We start from the raw sequence: 20,199 nt of genomic DNA, 5'->3' as shown, positions 1-20,199 counted from the left end.
TTAAAAGAGGGGAGAGAGGGAGAGAGGAAGAGGAGGAGGAGGAAGGGCCTTTAAACTGGGGTCCATTGCAACCTGATGACACACAGGTTTACACACACGCACGTATACAGAACCACCAACTGAGATGCTGCTTGGGGAAAGGTCTCGTAAACAAAATTTAAAACTCTACAAAAATAAAATAACAGTATAAAATGCCTTTACATTTACACACACACAAAATTAAATAAGCATTTACTTTCCTTTCAAAAAGAAAAAAAGAACATTATTGCACAAAATGAAAACGGGTTGTTCTTAAGTGGATAAAATGTAAAAAAAAAAAAAAAAGTAACAAAAAAAAGTTTAAAAAAAAATAAAATGTAAGTGAACCACAGGCAGCTTGGCTGCAAGGGGCGACACGAGGTCAAGTGAACTTGGCAATGTCATCAGCACCAAGTCCAACAAAACAGCAACAAACCTGAAACGGATGAGGAAAACAATACTGAAAGTAACATAATACTGAGCTGTAAAAAAAAAATAAAAAAAATTAAGAAGTGCGAACAGAAGTCATGCAGAAATGGAAAGGTACAGAGAGCAGGAGGAAGATGGAGAGCTGTCGTTCCACGTCGCGGCAGCTCCAGAGTGAAAACTGCTGGTCTCTGGTCCTCTGTCTGCCTTGTCCGTCCTCCTTCAAGACGGACGAAGAGCCAGGGATGGCAGCCAGAGAGGAGGGAGGGGGTGGGGGGGGGTTTTTTTTTTGTTTTGTGTTTTTTTGGGGGTTTTTTTGTGTTTTTTTTTTTTGTGGGGGGGGGGGGCGGGGTTCTATCTGCTGAGGCTAACCGGCAGGTTGTCCCTCTTTCTGCGTCGCCACGTGTTGCGGTGGTACTGCGTGTGCGTGTGCGTGTGCGTGTGTCCGCGGTTAGCCAGCACAGCGTTGTTGACCAGCGGCGGGTTGTGGAAACCCTTCACGTTGAACTTGGCTCCATTCTGAGGACGGAGAGAAAACAAACGTTGGGAAATTATGGTTTTTACTGATGATGCAATAAAAAGGATATCCCAAACTTTTCAGAGGGTGTACCGAACCAAGCATCACTTTCCTACTGCAGCTGCCAACTATTTATTTTTCTTTCATAGATTAATATTCACCAGTTTAACCACGTAGTAGCCCAAACAATGGCATCTATTCGGCAGCTCAACTCAAACTCCTCTTCAGCATTTAAAAGATTGGTCGGACCGGTCACTTTACTAACGACTATTCTTTGGGCTTTTGTCGCCATTTCAAAATTGCACTCATTTTGCTCTTTAAAATCAACGACAAGAGGAATCTGACTGCGTCAAACTAACATGAGCGTTATGCCGTCAGACGTGACGTGACGTCCTACATGGCTAAGCACAGGCCGATGAGTTAATGTGATCTGCATAATAACTGTTGTTTGTAGGAAAATGAGTTCAATTTGGGTTTTTTTTTGTACTTGGGCCAGTTGCAAACTGTTAGGCCTTTCAGCAAAGCTCTTGCGTACCACCAACGGTCCCCGTACCACAGGTTGTCTTGGTCACAGAACGATAAACCCTGCAGATTGACATCTAGACTCCGAGTCCTCTGTGTGTTTAAACACTGTCGACAAGGGGATCCGGTAAAAATGCTGAACCTGTTGCAACGCACTGCATTACCCAATCAAATCCATGCAACTGTACGTTGTCGGTGTGACACAATATAATGTGGGGAGATGACAGACGTTGATCTGAAAAAAATGCTAATGTGTTTATCTAACTGTTTATAGGAATACTTTGAAAATGAATGTCCATTTTCGTTCTTGTTGACATTTAGATGAGGTTTGATATCACACATGTCTCTACAATTAATATGAAGCTAAAGCAAGCAGCTTAGCATGAAGGTTTGAAATGGGGAAGCAGCTAGCCTGGCTCCCAAAGGAAAGTGGAAAAAACGCAAACAAATATAAAGGGCATATCTTGTTTGTTTAATCTGTAAATAAAAAAAAATGTAAAAAAAAAGTTGTGGCACTTAACTTCTCAAGAAAGTCTACAAGAAAACTAAGAAGTGCATTCAACAAAATACTGAACTTCTCTTTTAAGGAGCTAATAGGCAGTAAAAACTACAAGTCAGTTCCCTGTTTCTGTGGCAGTTCGTGTCATTCGCCTGAGCAACAGCTGCAGTGATTGTGTTATCGTTTACTGGTCATTTATAGTTTAAAAATGGCAATTGGATTTTTTAATTTTTTTTTTAATGTAACCTGTGACACAACCAGTCCTGAAGTGAGCAATAGAGAGGAAAGAGGGTGTGAACACAGAAAGAAGCACATCAGACACTTGACAGCGAGTGACGCCGGCTGAGGAGAGACAGACACCATGAGACCGTGTGTGAGACAAGCTTGTCCTGACAGTGCATGTGAGTGTGTTTGTGGCATCCGGCGCCTACCTTGTGTGTGTGGCTGGAGTGGGGGCTGAGCGGAGGCTGGGGGCTGGAAGGGGCGGGGGCATGAGCATGGGCTGGGGGGGGCATGTGGAAGAAGGGGGGGAGCCCGGTGTCTATACACACCTGTCTGCCAGGTATGGAGTGCATTGCTAGACCACCGGGCAGTGAGACGCGAGCCTAGGAGACAGAAGAGATGACGGTTAATTACCCTCAAACTGACGGCAAAACATCCTAATATATAATAATAATAATAATAATAACTACCGCATTTGTAATCATTACAAAATTGTCCCTGTTCTTATTTTCTACGTTACTGAGCGCCTTACCTGTGAACCTGGATGCAGGAGCAGATGGTGTCCTCCCATGCCGGGCTTGCCGGTGCACAAGTTGAGGCCTGGCGGCAAAGCGAGGCCGAGGGGCGGGAAAGACGGGTAGGCTGGCAGGGTCGGGGGAGGGAGGGGACACGGCAGCGTTGAATCAGAGTCCTGGCAGATCAGTGAGGAGGATGGTTGTGAGCGTCGTTAAGTGGATTATTATACTGCATGTTCTCATCTGAATGCTGGAGGATAATTAGATGCAGATTGAGTGTTGTGATGCATGTGGTCACACCGGGTGAGTGGCAGCGTTCCTCCATTATGTTTAATGTCAACAGCATAATCACAAGAAATTATAGTTGCCACGCGTTATTTACAGATATAAACTGACAGGTCTGCAGCAGGTTGCGTTGGATATCATTCTGCTTGAGATACAGAGTGAGGGACGGGGTACGGCCCTTCAGCTGAATGTCAGATCTGGAATATAGCGGTTATGTGGTTAGGGTCTTTGTCATTAGGTCAGTGGTTCTCTGAGGGTGGGGGCCATTTTGAGTGGGTCATGGATGTGTGCGTGAAAAAAGAAGAAAAAAGTATAAACTTTTATTTTGAAGTCTACTGAATTTTTGCTGCTGCGCTTTTATTTTGAAGGACATACGTTTCCCATAACACAGAGTGCTTTTTTTTTTTTTTAGCACATGAAGGTAATGTGTATTGCTCCACTAGTTTTTGTGAAACAAATTCCAAAACTTTGGGTCGTGACTTAACAACTAAGGGAATATGTGAGTCCTGAGGTTAGACCAGCTGAGAACCACTGCGTTGTGCTGATGAGATACTCTGAAAGATTTTTTTCCCACACCTGAGCTAGCGTGCACTGACAAATCAGAACGTTGTCACGGCTCACTGACGGTGTGCGCCGTTCGCTCATCCCGCCCACATATATGTGTTTTCTTACGTTGTCAGATCCGGACAGCGAGGACACCGACGAGGCCGACGAGTGCTGCTGTGGGCTGGAGATGGACATGGGAGAGTCTGCACTGGGGGGCGACACCGAGTCCCTTTGCTGCTCTTCTGACCCGACGACACCGACACCGCCGCCGCCGCCGCCGCCACCACCACCACCACCACCCAGCACGCAGGGCTCCTGCTCTGACACCGGCTCCTTGGGAGGGGACACTGGAGAAACACAATGAGTGGTGAGGACGGATGGACTTACTCTCCTCGCTTTAAAGAATGGATTCTTATATTTATTCATTCGTTTACTATTTTCATTGTCTTGATGCACAGTTAATCTGATTTTAAGAAGGCATTTTCCATGAAACTCCTCATATATCTTCTCTTGAATTTGAGACATTAAAGGTCCCATATTGTAGAAGTTGAGGTTTGCTCTTTTGATTTTAAAGCCGGTGTTATATCGCTCAGTGCTTGAAGAAATGTACACAGCCTGTATTTAGCAACTGTACCATTTGGACAAGCTGTTTGGGCTACATACATTTTTGATGTCACAACTACACACTCATGTCATATGCCTGCCCTCGTCACGGCCAACTTTTGGAAGAAAACACCCAAGCGGTCATTGCATCGTGGAAACAACAAGCGACAAGACTGAAGAAAACCTGCCATTGCCCTGGGTGTGTGTCGCTCGGAAGATTCAGCCAATCAGGAGAGAATCACTGATATAAATGCCTCTTAAAGACACAGACACAAAACAGCCTGTTCTGGGAAGAGCTTAAGAAAGGAGATGTAAAATTACACTGAGATGTTTTTGTTGGTACGTAAATCCACAAAAATATATTCTCATGGATATAAAGACTACAAAACTAAAAAATATGAAAAGTGTAAAATATGGGATCTTAATATCAATGGGACAATCAAATTGACTGCAAATTAAAAATCTGATGATTTGTACCCCTGTTGTCCGTTCGTGTCAAATCCCTGCCGCCCCACTTCTTAATGATCCATTCCCTGTAGTCGATCACTTCCTGGGTCAACCTGATGATCCTCCCCAATGTGCTGCAGGGACGACAGACAAGTGTGTTAAAAGGAGCCCGACGTCCATCCAGGGAATCCACGGTGCTTTTGAATAGATTGAATTCGAACCTTTCGCAGTCTTTGTTGGGATAGGACCGTGCTAGCGGCGTCACGGCGTGACTCAGGACAATGTAGGCGTAGTCAAACACCTGCTTGACGTGCACGGCACCATAGGAACCCCTCCCCACATCATTTCCTACATTAAAAAAAGTCAAACTCAGTAATTAGTTACAGTATGTGTGAAATTAAACCACAGCTTTTTGTAGACATGCCCCTGATTGTGTTATTGCTTGCTTCCTTCACATGCAGAATAGGTACGTTGACATCGTAGCTTATCGTTTAACATTCCACCATACAGGCAAATAAGTTGGAGTCTGTCGTATATGAATGCACATGTGCCAAACTTAAGTGTGGAGCTTAAAGCCACAACAGTGTGTGTCATTTTCATGTGATTGTAGTCTCTTTAAAAAATACTGTGATTTCCTGTTTTATTGATTACACAGAACAATAAATCAGTGCAGGTGAAAACTGGTGCAGTGTTTGCTTTAAATATGTCCACCTGCTGCCTGCCACGTGCCATTCTCGACACCACCACCAGACGGTGCCAAAATACATTTTACAAACAAATATTTTTCAATTAAAAAAAGTCTTAACATCTGTCATGATTTCTAGTTAAGCCGCTTTAAACTTACTGAAGTAAATTGAATCCTTTTCTTTAGAATAATTACTTTTTGAATAAAATATGCTGTTTAAAATGTATATTTGGTAACTTTTCCACAATAAAATGTCTAAAAATGACTGGACGTATATTATATACTTTGCTCGTTGTGTGTACTTACAGTAGTAATGTTTCCAACAATGTTTAAACCCAGATAAATCCATAATTTTAATCAAGGTAATGGTCTGTTTCATTAAGCCACCTGTCAGGGGCGTCATATCCACTTACTTCCAGGGAAACACTGGAAAGACGGGCTCTCACCAGCTACAGGAGCTAATGGTTGGGTTTCCACGGTGCCGTGTTGGTAATTGACTGAGCTTTGCCTCCAACACAGCAAATAAACTACATTAATACCGTTATCACAGCAGTGACAGATCGAGAGGCAGAGAGACATGCCATCACAAATTACAAAACTAAAGACTGAGTTTCTCCAATGATCCCACACTACTTCACAACATCATCAAACTCCATCTTTTGCTATTGTTTTGATTAAAGAGACTTCTGAATGCCAGAAATTACATACTGTACACTTAAAGAGGTATTTCTTCTTGGATAACATATGTATAAAATAAATATAATTTCCATTGACTGTAAAGCGCTAGAAATGAGTAAAACACACCTGGCAGAAGCGGGTCTTCTATGCAGAGCATGGATGGCCTGTATCCGTTCGTCATGGCCTTCATGATCTCCTCTTTGGCTATGTATGCGCCGCCATTTTTGATACGAATCCCTGTGTTCACGTAGTTGAAATGGCGGCCGTACAACTCAAAGAACTCGATCAGCAGCACCCCCAAGTTCTCACTGGGGTTTCTGGCATCAATACGAGGATGGAGCTGAAGGGAAAGGACAGGAAGACTGAATTAGTATGTTTTTGTTTTTTTACATTATTATTTGGCATCTCGCCTGTAGTAGAAAGGAGCAGTAGAGACAGACAGGAAATGTAGGGAAATAGAGCAGAGAAATGATGTGTAGTGAAGTCTGGTTGGGAATAAAACCAGGCCTATGTGGTTTGCACCCTAGCCACTCAGATATTGGGTCACCCTGGATTATTATTTATTAAAATACAAGCTACAGTCAAGATTATAATTCATTTTGTTTAACGTCACCACCGATGTTTATGAATGCTCCTTAATTCCACTATTAATATTGTTATTGCTGCTACTATTAGTAGCACTTTCTTGCTAATAAACTACCTCTGCTATTATGTATTATGAAAAGCAGCACTACTCCAACGTGGCGTCCTCTGCTGTTGTGGGTTGTGTTACTGTACCTGCAGGAAGCTGATGACCATGAGGATGAGGCTGTAAGAGCTGATTCCCCCGGTGAAGACTTCGTTCAGATCTCTCTGCAGCAGAAACTGCTTCAGCACAAAGATCAGGTAAGGCAGCACTGGATACTTCTGAAAGTAGACAGACGTGGAATGAGAATGGCTCATTCAGTCAAACTTTGGATTAAGTGGAAAGAAGAGAGGGGAACAGGACTGAATCTTAAAAGGAGAGAGTCGATGGAAAAATGACTCAGGCTCCAGTCGTACAAGTCACTGAGGAGAACTGGGGGTTTCTGATGAGCTATATGGAGTTCAGTGAGTTAGAGATGGGACGATAATAAAAGTGAAGAGAGGAAATCAACTCGGCTTGATTCAATTCAGCGTCTGAAGATTTGATTCCATAAATTTGAGTCAATTCAATTCTGTAGACTGCGATTTGATTCAGCAGCTATAACCATTAAATACACATAATGCGTGTTCATGAAAATAATATTGCTGTAGATTGTGTGTCAGCCTCTGGTTAGAGGATTTACCAGAACTACCGGCACCCTCAGTTGCAGATTGTTGGAAAAAAATGTGTTGCTTGAGGTAGTTTTACACATCAGTCATGTTGCACAATCATCGCACGCTATTAGATCGAGCTGTCAGATTTTCCCCCGGTCGGCCCCGAGAGCCAGTTTGGTTCTAGGAACCAAAAAACTGCTGCTGATCCGGTGACCAAGTGACGCGGGGTGTAGGGGTGCAACAGGTCAAACAGATGAGTCTAGACTGCTCCGATTAAGGATTTGAGTAAGTCAGGTTTTTAAACAAAGCAATGTATAAATTGTCACAGCCCCGACATGAATACTCTAATTTGCTGCCAACTGGGCCAGACTTTCTAAAAAGGTGTCAATATGAGGTGCCTGAGAAACCCCAGCGGGGCCTGCGAATGGGAATTACAAATATGCTCATTTTCCAATTGAAAAAGCAGCAGAACCTCCTGCAGCGCGCGCATGCGCGCGTGTGTGTGTGTGTGTGTGTGTGTGTGTGTGTGTGTGTGTGTGTGTGTGTGTGTGTGTGTGTGTGCGCGTGCATGCGCGTGCCAGTGAAGCAGCAGGGATTGGTCGACTTATCAAATATGCTTTTGAGAAGAGAGAGATTAAGACTGGCGTGCACGCTGCTCCAGCTGCCTGCATGGGAAGCCGACATGTGAGAATGAACTTTGAGGCGACCTCTCAATGACAAGATTGCACTGGAGTGCATCACACTCTCCGCTTTAACAACATCTACCATCGCTGGATTGATTCTGACTGCGGTTGTCAACAGCAGGCTTTCCAGCTGTGACATGTATTCCTTGAGAATCAGAGTACAAACATCCAACAACAACAAAGTACCAAAGCCAAAAAAACTGGACGGCTTGCTGGAGCGCCAGCACCTGGAATTCCTCATCTGCATTAGCTACTTAAAAACCGTGACTAAAGCAGGCAGAGATCCACCTTCAGCAGGAATCCTGTCAGAGCCACGGGGTGAAATTTACCTCAACTGAGCACATTTGGCAACAAGATCTCCGGCGAAAACACAGACTCCGGTCGAATTAAGTGGAGATTATACTGAGCGAGGCTGCTGGGGTGTGTTCCAGCTTCACTTTGGAAATGAGACGGGCCAGATTGAAGTGAAGTGTAATGTTTTAAAGTGCGTGCTCGCCTGATTCACAGAGGGAATTTCCAAAGTTCTGAATTTAGACCCCACTGTAGAAATGGTAATTATGTGATTCCTTTTTTTTTTTTACATTTGAATATGTCTACATGACCTTTTCCTTTCTTCCTCCATCTAGTCTGTGTAATGTGGCCTGATTTCATTTAGTTATTAGTTTAGTGTTATTTGTTGCCTCCTGATCTGATTTAACAACTCAAATGTCGTGAAACCTGAAACGTTCCTCACCTTTACGTAGTCTTTGATGAAGCTTGCCGCCTTGACTCCCGTCTCTACGTTAAAACTGATGTCCACCTTCACCTCCGTCTCCTGGTCTGTCAGCTTGATGATTGGCACCTGAAAGACAACAAGTCAAATGTATCAGCAAAACAGCACAGTCAAGCCATTGTGTACAAACATACCCGCAGGGCTGAAATCAAAGAAATAAAGAGCATCTGTCTCAAATGACAGGTTGTTGTTTTTTTTTTAGAAGGAATATCTAATCCAAAAATTAAAAGGCAGTCATTAACTACTTATTATGGTGTCAGTCAAGAAGGCAGTGGAGCTTGCCGTGGTTTCGCCTGGTTGTGTGCTGAGCCCACAGGACCATTAAAAAAAAAAAAAAAACCACTGTGGGACTGCAGCTATAAACCGTTCCACCAAAGGAGGTGCACACGTTACACCGAGCTGTGGAACGATGGTTTAACTTTGACACAATGATGGGAAGTAATGGTAGAATTGAACGGAGCCAAATGAGCCTCTTTTCCACAGCTGGTACTGGCTCGGTACCAGGTACTTGTCCCACCGTAGACAGTAACCGCTCAATGCTGTATCATTATGACAGCCGGTTTTGGCAGTTGCCAATAATCGAGAAGTCCAGTGAGTTCAAAAAGAAAAAAAAAAATTGCAGTCGTTATAGTACCTTGGCCAGTTAACAATGTTTTATGTAGGACATCCTGTGTCGCCACCTAGTGACACAGTGATTGTGACGATTCTCTCTGACCAATCAGCATCCGGTGTTTTCACATCTCTTTTTTGTCTCAGCCCAGCGCACTGAGAACCTCGGCAGAAGAACCAGAGCCTGACTATGTTCAATCTCTTCGCTGCCTGATATTGGTCCATCACCGATATATCGGTATGGGCTTCTTTAAAAAAAAAAAAAAAAAAAAAAAAAACATTACAGAGCAAAATGAAGAAAAAGACACTTGCTGTAAATTTGAACTGCTATTATATATGTATAGTTATTTATAATGATCAAATATCTAGACAAGTTTACCGTTTCAGTGCAATGATATTACTGAGGACAATAAATTGTCAAATACCCTACCTCCATTGCATATTACAAATTGTTACAGGTGTCATAAGTGTTTGATAACCACATTTGAGGGATCATTGCAAAACATATCGGCTGAGGATATCAGCCGATATATCAACATAAGAAATCGGCCCCAAAAATCCAGCATCAGCCAGGCTCTACCAGGCGCCATCCAAAACAACAAAAGCAAGTGGAGCCGAGCCGGTGAAAAAGAGGCTTAAGTGGAGTATCACTGCTCTCAGCTGATGAGATGGTAACAAGTTCACATTTTGGTTGAACTAGAGCTGACGGAGTAAACACTTCACATCACAGCTGCAGCCAATAAACAGCAAACTGTTAATCAAGAAAGATCAAGTTCACCACAACTGGCAAAATGTGCCACCTATCAAGCAAACAGACGGAGGACACTAATTGAGTTTCTTGGGTGAGCGCTCGTCCTCTTGTTTCTTCTCGACAGTCAAAGCTTTACATTTCTAACTGACCATTTGAAACCCAGAGGAACTTTTCTAGGAATGTGAAAAGTGTAGCCACATTTTGATTTAGCCGAGTCTATTCCAGGTCTCCTCTTGGCTTCCATTTACTGGTGTTGCAATATTTAATTACTTACTGTGAGGAATAAAGACTTGGATGACTGACAATTAACTGTGAAACAATTCTACAACACAAATCATTAAATCATGCACAGGTAACAGTCAATTAGTACTTTAATAATGCAAATCAGTTTGGATACAGTGTGAACATAGCATGACGCATGTCTGCATAGCTACAAGAGTTGAGCGACATGTCCTGGTTGCTTCTACTCACTGTGGCCTTGTCCAGCACTTTAATAGAGAAAGGTTCTGCCACATTATGCTTGCGAAGAGCTTGTTCAAGCTCCTGCAGCGGGGGACGGTCCCACTTCCCAAACACCACCAGGTCAATGTCACTGAGGGTTTAAAAAAAAAAAAATAATAAAATAAAATAAAAAAAAGGAGGTGAGAACAGTTAATTATTGTCCAGAAAAACACATCAGGAATTAAACTGATTCTTTGTTTAAGTTTTCTTTCATTAGAAATTCTCAGTCTCACCTGGTTGGGAGGTACAGCCCCGTGCTGAAGCTGCCGAATATTTGGACCTGAAAAACAATGTGGAGGAAATGTGAAAACAATCACTAAAGTAACAGCAGTTCATCTGTTGACCACAAACACAGTTGAGCTCGTTTGTGGTGACGATATATATATCCAGTTCAAATGTTTGCAAACTACTAGGAACGAGGTATTTCCGGGTTCTAATACAGAGAGAGTAAACACTGCCAAGTTGAGTACGCTGCCAAATTGACTATACAATAGCTGAGAAAAAAAACAAAGAAGCTGTGCTTCGAGGGGCTGCGAGCGAAAGCTCTCCAAAAGGAAGCAGAGTGGAGTTCTTTCCTTTTCCGTCTGGTAAATGAGACAAGGCAATAGCACAAGGACATACCAGGATTAATAGGTTGAAATGAAAGGGGAGGCTGGTACAAATCAGAGACTTGATCCATTTACCTGACAATGTGGCTCACGGTGGAAGTGGGGGAAGACTGGCAGCCAACAAATCACCGCTGCGCGTGTTTTACATGATTAATTAATGAAAGGGGCATTACATCTACCCTACTGTAACGACATTACATCTGCCCTACTGTAACGACATTACATCTGCCCTACTGTAACTACATTACATCTGCCCTACTGTAACGACATTACATCTGCCCTACTGTAACTACATTACATCTGCCTTATTGTAACTACATTACATCTGCCCTACTGTAACGACATTACATCTACCCTACTGTAACGACATTACATCTGCCCTACTGTAACTACATTACATCTGCCTTATTGTAACTACATTACATCTACCCTACTGTAACTACATTACATCTGCCTTATTGTAACTACATTACATCTACCTTACTGTAACTACATTACATCTGCCCTACTGTAACTACATTACATCTCCCTTATTGTAACTACATTACATCTGCTCTACTGTAACGACATTACATCTGCCCTACTGTAACTACATTACATCTGCCTTATTGTAACTACATTACATCTGCCCTACTGTAACGACATTACATCTGCCTTATTGTAACTACATTACATCTACCTTACTGTAACTACATTACATCTGCCCTACTGTAACGACATTACATCTGCCTTATTGTAACTACATTACATCTATCCTACTGTAACTACATTACATCTACCCTACTGTAACTAACATTACATCTGCCTTATTGTAACTACATTACATCTGCCCTACTGTAACGACATTACATCTGCCTTATTGTAACGACATTACATCTGCCTTATTGTAACGACATTACATCTACCCTACTGTAACTACATTACATCTACCCTACTGTAACTACATTACATCTGCCCTACTGTAACGACATTACATCTGCCTTATTGTAACTACATTACATCTACCCTACTGTAACGACATTACATCTGCCTTATTGTAACTACATTACATCTGCCCTACTGTAACTACATTACATCTACCCTACTGTAACTACATTACATCTGCCTTATTGTAACTACATTACATCTACCCTACTGTAACGACATTACATCTGCCTTATTGTAACTACATTACATCTGCCTTACTGTAACTCCATTACATCTGCCTTATTGTAACTACATTACATCTACCCTACTGTAACTACATTACATCTGCCTTATTGTAACTACATTACATCTGCCCTACTGTAACGACATTACATCTGCCTTATTGTAACCCTACTGTAACGTAACGACATTACATCTGCCTTATTGTAACTACATTAACTACATTACATGTTACATCTGTACATTACATCTACTACATTACATCTGCCCTACTGTAACTACATCTGCCATTACATCTGCCTTACAACATTACACATTACATCTGCATTACCTACTACTGTAACTACATTACATCTGCCCTACTACATTACATCTGCCCTACTGTAACTTACACATTACATCTGCCTTATTGTAACTACATTACATCTGCCACATTACATCTAACTACATTACATCTGCCCTACTGTAACGACATTACATCTGTAACGACATTACATCTGCCTTACTGTAACTACATTACATCTGCCTTATTGTAACTACATTACATCTGCCCTACTGTAACTACATTACATCTGCCTTATTGTAACTACATTACATCTGCCCTACTGTAACGACATTACATCTGCCTTATTGTAACTACATTACATCTGCCTTATTGTAACTACATTACATCTACCCTACTGTAACTACATTACATCTGCCTTATTGTAACTACATTACATCTACCCTACTGTAACTACATTACATCTGCCTTATTGTAACTACATTACATCTACCCTATTGTAACTACATTACATCTGCCCTACTGTAACTACATTACATCTGCCTTATTGTAACTACATTACATCTACCCTACTGTAACTACATTACATCTACCCTACTGTAACGACATTACATCTACCCTACCGCGCTTGCACTTTTCTCAATCTGCTGCACGATCCCCCAGCAGCGTGTCTGAACATATGAAGAGCACGTACTTCTAAACATAAAGGAGCACTGTTACCGCTTTCAATGCGATTCTTTCTCGCTGCGATCATTCCTCCTACAGGAGCTACAATCAGCACCAGAACAGGGCTCTTTCTGGATTTGGCACACAAACATGAAGAGTTGCTTCTTAAATGTGGAACGCTGTGACACATTTTTCATTCATTGCCAAGAAGTTGACAGGAAGATCAATGCCACTCTCATATCCGTCACGTAATTTAAAGCTACAGTTAGGAGTCTGTTAGCTTATCTTAGCCTAGCATAAAGGAAAGAAATAGCTAGCCAGACAAAAACAAAGGTGTGTATTTTACACGAGGTGTCGTGTCATGTGCCAAACTACTTCTTGGATCGGTACGCTAGTTTTCTAGAGTCACGTTGTCGCTGTGAGGTTGCCAGACAATTAAGTCATAGCTCCTGGCCAAGACATTTTCAAGCCCAAAACTCACTGTAAAAGAGAAACTTGGTGCGTTTACACTCCGGTCGGTCGTTGCTTGGATTAAGCAGATGAGATAAAACATGTTAAATTTGTGAGCTTTAAATTTTCTGGCAGATTTCTATATCTTTGGACAGTCCTCATGCTATGCTAAGCTAAGCTAATGGCTGCAGGCTCCAGCTTGAATTTTCCCCTGCTGATATGATATGTTATATTGACCGTCCACCTCTCTCTTAAGAGAAGGAAAAAGTAAATTTTCAAACATGTTAAACTATCCCTTAAATGAATAAAATATCACTTGAAGACTAAATGTAACCAGGATTAAATACGAGTAAAGTGTTCAGATGAACGAACCGGATTTTTTTTCACCACCTATCATGTCCATATGAACTCATGGAAAGAGGAGAACAATACAATAAGTTGGCGTTATCTCCTACAAACACTGCTTCACCTTTAAAAGAAAAGTGTTGTCAAAACGTGGTATCTCAACAAAGATTTACGAGTCATCTCACATCATCGTTTGTCTTTGTGCCAATAATTCCTCCTCCAGGACTAAACTGTGATTTAAGAGGCTGCTCTCTCAGATATTAAGTTCCTGAAGTGGGGGACGGTCCAAATGAACAGAGGCATGTATGTGGATCTTACATCTGCAGTGGGCCAGAGCTCCTTGATGATCATCTCTATCCGGTTCACCACCTCCTTCCTCATGGCCGCCTCCTCCGGCCGAGGAGACATGAAGTTGTAGAAGTCCATCACCTCTTCGTGGAGCCTGTGCAGGAAAAGGAGGACGACAAGCGAGCATTATTTTCACCACACTGACGCTTCTACTGCAAACCAAATAATATGAAACATGGACTAAAACAATGAACTGTAAATCATCTGAAGTCTGTCCTCTGTTCTGGAGCATTTCACACTGCAACCTGCAAATGTATTTTCACCGAACAACCTGATGATTATTTCTAGTGATACCTACGAAGGATTTGGCGCACGTAAGCCAACAAATTACATGGCATGTTCTAATGGAAATACAATGCAATGTTTTCTTTTAGTTTCTTTTACTGAACAGCCAGATTACCTAAAAAAAAAAAAAAAACAAGAAGCATTCCATCACACTGGACGGCCGACGTTGTACTTAAACGGATCCTGTAACAACCGGACATAACTAATCCACATTAAATACCGTTTCTTATTAACTGCTCTACATGTCCTGATCAGATCCTGAGGTTTAGTTTCGGGCATATTTTCATCAAATGTCCTTTATTCTTTCCAGTACCTCTACCTGCCAGTGGTGCAGCTCTGCTCTGCTTCTACACTGCTCGCCTTTCACTGCATATGAGCGGGTGAAGTGAGAAATTATTTTGTCACGCAGGTCACCGCCTCTGTTTCCGACACCTTGGTTGGCAAAACTCACAAAGCTCCGACAGAAACAACTGCTTTATCTCCGTCCTCTCTTTTCTCATCAGCAGAGCTCAAAATTTCAGGAAGCGGCTTTCTCATTTCAATCCGTGATAAATGTCGCTGGTGGCAGATCGTACTTTAGCTGTCGTCAATGGACCTAAACTCAATGAGGGACTCTCTGCAGTCTGAACTCTGCCAAAGACTGTTGACAAAAGTATGACTGGAACACGACTGCTGTAGTTACAGAAACCCTCCTGGTTTTACGGTGATGTACTTTTCTGTATTCGATTGCGTTACGTCAAATTCAGGTAGAAGCCAACAAATACTACATTTGTGGGGCTGATGCCAATAACAACATTAGTGTCTAAAAAAGAAATAGGTTATTGATATTCAATAGATAAAAACTATATATACAGAAATACAAACACATTTTTCCAGTGATCCCTCAAATATTTTTGACACACGGATATATAATGCAGGCAGGACGGTTTACAGACTATTGCCCACACTGAAACAGTAACATTCACTGGAATCAATAATTATTAATAACTATTTAAAAAAGAAGTAGATAAGTAAAACAATTTCTATTTTACTCCAATGATCTTTTTCTGCGTTATGTTCTGTAAAAAAGTTTACATGTCACATGTACAGTGATACTGATATATCTATCACAGGCGAATATTGGCCAATTAAACTTGCTGGTTGAAAAACCAGTCGGGCTCCAGTTTCAGGAAGCACATTATCCTAGATAAACTTTCATAGTTATTACAGCAATAATTTCACTTAATTTTATACAAGAGTATTCTCTTTTCTGTATTCTGATCATGTAGCTCATAGAAAAAAATGGTGTGTCAAATTTAGAAGTCTACAGCTGCTAATTCACTTTGTCAGATAGATATTTATTCAGACCTTCTGTAATTATACAGTAAGTATCAGCTTTGATTTAAGGATTCCCAAAACCAAATGGACTCGGCTCAGGCCCAAAAAAACAACAACCTCTAGATCAGGTCATACTTTATAACTGTAAAGTCTGAATATCCATAAATCCTTTTTGGAATCACAACTGTATGAAATCAAAACCAAACTATTCTTTTCTTTTAGGATCACTACTTCTCTCATCTTGATTGGGCCCTATGCATAACTATATCCAAGCCCTTAACCTTTAGCCCCAAAATAAGCCTGAATTAAGGGGGTCAGAGTGCGGAGGAGGAAGACTGCAGAATTCTTCTCGTCTTCAGCGAAAACATTTGGTTCATGTGAAGCCACGAGTACAACAACACACACCTGAAGTTTTGAGCAGAGTGTGAAAAGAGGGTTTACCAAAACATTGAGGGACACACGACCCCGAGTAGCCCTGACAAGTCCCGAAGCTTCTTGTTGATATGTTTTTTATGTTCAACAGCGGAGAGGCACAAAGCCTAACGTAAAGATTTTTGACCAGTCAAATGCCTTCGAACAGTGGACGTCTGTTCGACCCTGTGGCCATTCATTTTTCTAGGAATGCATGCCATGTTGTCTGTGTGAAATACAGAATAGGGGGACTGTCACAATCAATTACCAGAGTCCTGGAGGAAATGCAGGCAGCCCGTGTGCCCACTCCTTGGTCAAAACTCTGCCAGCTAACTGGTCGGACCGGGGCGTATCCGTGCCCATAGTCCACCGGTGACAGAGAGCAGGGTTATTGTTGGGCACCCCACAGTCAAAATAAGAACTGCTGCCGCAGCCGTCCCTGACAAATTAGCTTAAATTCAAACATTTCAAACTCTTCCTGACAACTTTGGGGCCCAGTATTAAAGAAAGCAATCACTTTACAGTATTTTACGCATTCACAGTTTTACACTCACCCAAACCCAATCTCCCGATTATCACGATGTCCTACCAAGGGTAAGGACACGGTTATTGGTATTGTATTTTTTTTGTGTAAATTGAAGTGCAGCTCTCTCCGCATGTGGGACTTCAAAAGGCACCCTGAAGGCAAACCAATGCACAACTAGCGAGTGCACAAGCCAAAACTTGCATCAGAAAAATTGCAGAACCACAAATACCCAGATAAATGAAACATGTTATTAATTCACCCTTTGCAAGGCAAAACAATAATGAATCATTTACATTTCCAGTTAACTTAAGATTTAGGGGCATTGAGGGAACTTGGCATCCAGCATGTGGAACTGCTTTCATGACAAACACTGATTCATTGTACAGAAAATTCTCAGATGGGTGCTAGCAGCCATTACAAATATCACAAGTTCTTGCAACACATTTGGAAGCTCTTTGGTCATTTGTTTTGTATAAGTTCTTCTGTCACTGCAAAATGATCACAGTTAAATATATAAACTAAAATTACACCAAAGTTGTAAGTGGCACACATCCACACAACCCTTACTATCCATTCATTTAGAGCAAAACAAACGTGAGGTTTAAATGCGAAAACATACACTCCAGTCAATCTATCTATAGGACTTCAGTGCATTAAGACCCAGCCCTGCATGTTATGTCATACTGACGGAGAGCTCCAGAAGGACTAACCAGGAAAAAGAAACTGAACCGTGACTGCGTGCAGGAGGACTTGAGTATAAGGGCCAGTTACGCAGGGCTGATTACAATGGAGGAAACGAGATGCAGATAACTCCACCGACCCAAAAGGTTTCACTTCAGTCTTACTATGGTGTAATGGCATGCAGAAAACAATCTCGTTTACATTTAAAGTTTTAGCAGACTGTAAAACGAACGGATTACTTTTCTGACGAGCCATGAAACACACGAGGAGCCTCCTGTGTGAATGAACGGTCCAGTTAGGCCCACTTTCACACATTACACTAGACAACTTTAGTCCAACCCCGTTCACTGAAATGGTTCGTCTTTATTATCGCTTATTCTATCGAGAGTTCATTTCTAATCCCGTTTAGGTTTACTTAACTAGAGGGGGTAGGGGTGGGTGGGGGGGGACTTTCGTAACACCGTTTTTTTAAATGACAGGTTTCGTAACTTTCACGTGAAGCCTGCAGGGGAAGGACCGTTAGCTCAGTGAGCTGCGGGCTCCTCGGTCCGGCTAACAAAGGGGACGGCGTGTAAAAAAAAAGGGCACATCCGGTCAAAACCTTCTCAATAAACTACCCACAGAAACGACGCCGCTCCGCGACAAGTTCGCATTAACATGCAACTCCTCATAATATACGTTTTTGTTGTTGTTGTTGTTGTTTTAATCGTAATTCTCAACAGCTTATTCAGACTTTTGCGGGCTCGTTTAACGGCTCAGTTTAAAACTTCAAAAAGGACCAAATCACGGCACTTCCGGTCTCGTTGCGTCCGTCTGCCGCCGCCTTTACGTCGCTACCTAACGGTAGCGATTCAGCTAACCACCCTTAAAATAAAAATAAATCAAATCAAATAAATGTCCGCTCCAATCACTGTACCGGGCGTACCGTCACATTGGTACTATATCATCTAACGCCTTGAAATCACAGCAGCCAAAAACAAACACCAACCAGACGTTGGTTCGCGTCCATGTTTTGAGCCCTGAAGCAGCGCTGCTGTGGACGGACTCACCCGACGACCCCCGGGCTGTACTTCCTCGTCTTCCAGGGCGTCCAAGTGCTCGCGTAATTGCCATTAGTGTAGTTTGAAAGCAAGTAATTCATCCCATAAGTGCTGGCCTTGTTGTCACTTTTCCTCCGGCCCGGGTGGTGGGTGTGTGTGTGGTTCACAGGTACGGAGGGGTGCACCTGGTGACGCTTCACGCAGATCTGCTGTAGGTGGAAAGCCGGGCGCTCCTGCAGGTGACGGTGCTGCTGGTGCTGGTGCTGCTGCTGCTGCTGCTGGTGGTGGTGGTGGTGGTGGTAAAGGTTGACGTTATTGTCCAAGAGCAGATTGGCACCCCCGACGTTTTTATTAATGTTCCCCGTGTTGTTGCCGTCCGTAGTCCTCTCGAGCGAGCAGCCGGTGGGGGGACAGTTTGTCCCGGAGGAGACGCATCCCGTCTTCTGGGGCAGGGTTTGTCCCTCGCCCGGTTCGGCGACGTTCGCCGCGGCGAAGGAGTTGTGTACGTTCCCGTTGGACAGCGCTGTCCCCGGCGAGGACATCGCGGTGCCGCCGCCGCCGCCGTTGCCGCCGTGCGTGGTGCCGTTCACGATGCCGCGATGGCCGCTGCCGTTGCTCCGGCTGGCCGTAACGTTACCGTTGTTGCCGCAGATGCTCTTGCTCGCTGCCACCGCGGTCGCCACATTTTTTAAAACATCCAGCGCGGTGTAGTTCACGCACTGGTTGTGGTTCTGGTTGTGGAGCCGCTGCTGAGCGGAGAGCGTCCGGGCTCCCTGAGAGGTCTCCCAGACGTGCATCCATAAGGCGTTCGCAGGTCCTTTCTGTTCGGGCTGAATCCAGGCGACCCTCGGATCCATTCAACTTCTCTCTCCGGTTTAAAAACCTCCCCCCCCCCCAGTACAAGTATCGGGACTAACACCTTAGCGAGCCCGTTGTGAATCCGCGCCGCGCCCTGGACTTTTCACGGGTCGCTACGCTGCTCGAGGTTCCGAAAAGAGACGTGTTTAAACATTAATCCGAAACAGGACCATTGATAAAGTGGGTCCCCTTTACACCGCTAGCTGGGGGGGAAAAAAAAATGCTAGCCGAGTCCTACGGGAATTCAATATGGCGAATTCGCTTCAAATCCATGCGCATGCGCTCTACCAGGGGTTTCTTAAACGATGACTGCGCCCCCATCCGCCCACTCCTTCATCACTCCTGTAAGACTGTACTCCTCGGCCGGCCGGCCGGCTGATGAATTGCACAGAATAAATATTTGAATTTTTACTTGATAATTATAATATGTATTGTATTTAATTGAGCAACAACTGAAGTAAACGGTTAAACGGTCAGTAGAAAACAAGGGGGCCGGGATCTGGGGCTCTTGAAGCAGGGCATGGGAACCCAGAGGTCCTTTTGCACTTGGCTTCTCTGTCATCACCAGTGGGTGGGGGAACGGGTGGGTGGGTTCACAGGGGATCCCCCATCAATACGAAGATGGACAGTGGCTGGATCTTGCAGGAATTACAAATAACTGTAAATATATAACTGCAG

General features: G+C 43.1%; 1 protein-coding gene across 1 annotated transcript; it reads right to left on the bottom strand.

Annotated features, from left to right (window-relative positions):
• Positions 1-785: 785 nt before the first annotated feature.
• On the bottom strand, positions 786-19,753 carry tent4a (terminal nucleotidyltransferase 4A). The gene is made up of 13 exons (XM_069703439.1): positions 18,673-19,753; positions 14,374-14,497; positions 10,791-10,837; positions 10,528-10,648; positions 8,658-8,765; positions 6,741-6,869; positions 6,090-6,303; positions 4,822-4,948; positions 4,631-4,734; positions 3,677-3,897; positions 2,737-2,895; positions 2,414-2,587; positions 786-963 (listed from the first exon to the last, which is right to left on the bottom strand). Exons 1-13 carry the CDS (start codon positions 19,518-19,520, stop codon positions 799-801), a joined length of 2,541 nt encoding a protein of 846 aa, XP_069559540.1. The 5' UTR covers positions 19,521-19,753; the 3' UTR covers positions 786-798.
• Positions 19,754-20,199: the final 446 nt, after the last annotated feature.

This window comes from Brachyistius frenatus, unplaced genomic scaffold (genome assembly GCF_029030835.1).
Source record: "Brachyistius frenatus isolate BFR_SWC_R1_liver_20210118 unplaced genomic scaffold, ASM2903083v1 Contig_46, whole genome shotgun sequence".
Classification (NCBI taxonomy): domain Eukaryota; kingdom Metazoa; phylum Chordata; class Actinopteri; family Embiotocidae; genus Brachyistius; species Brachyistius frenatus.
The sequence above is the reverse complement of the archived record's forward strand: the minus strand, read 5'-3'. Positions and strand labels throughout refer to the sequence as shown.

What these genes read in the sequence shown, in the direction of transcription:
- tent4a (XM_069703439.1), bottom strand. Translation starts at nt 19,520, where the DNA reads ATGGATCCGAGGGTCGCCTGGATTCAGCCCGAACAGAAAGGACCTGCG. An exon ending in AAGTGCTGGACAAGGCCACA is followed by an intron (nt 8,766 to 10,527) that starts GTGAGTAGAAGC and finishes GTTGTCTTTCAG; the next exon opens with GTGCCAATCATCAAGCTGAC. An exon ending in AGAAGACCCGCTTCTGCCAG is followed by an intron (nt 4,949 to 6,089) that starts GTGTGTTTTACT and finishes TTTTTAATGTAG; the next exon opens with GAAATGATGTGGGGAGGGGT.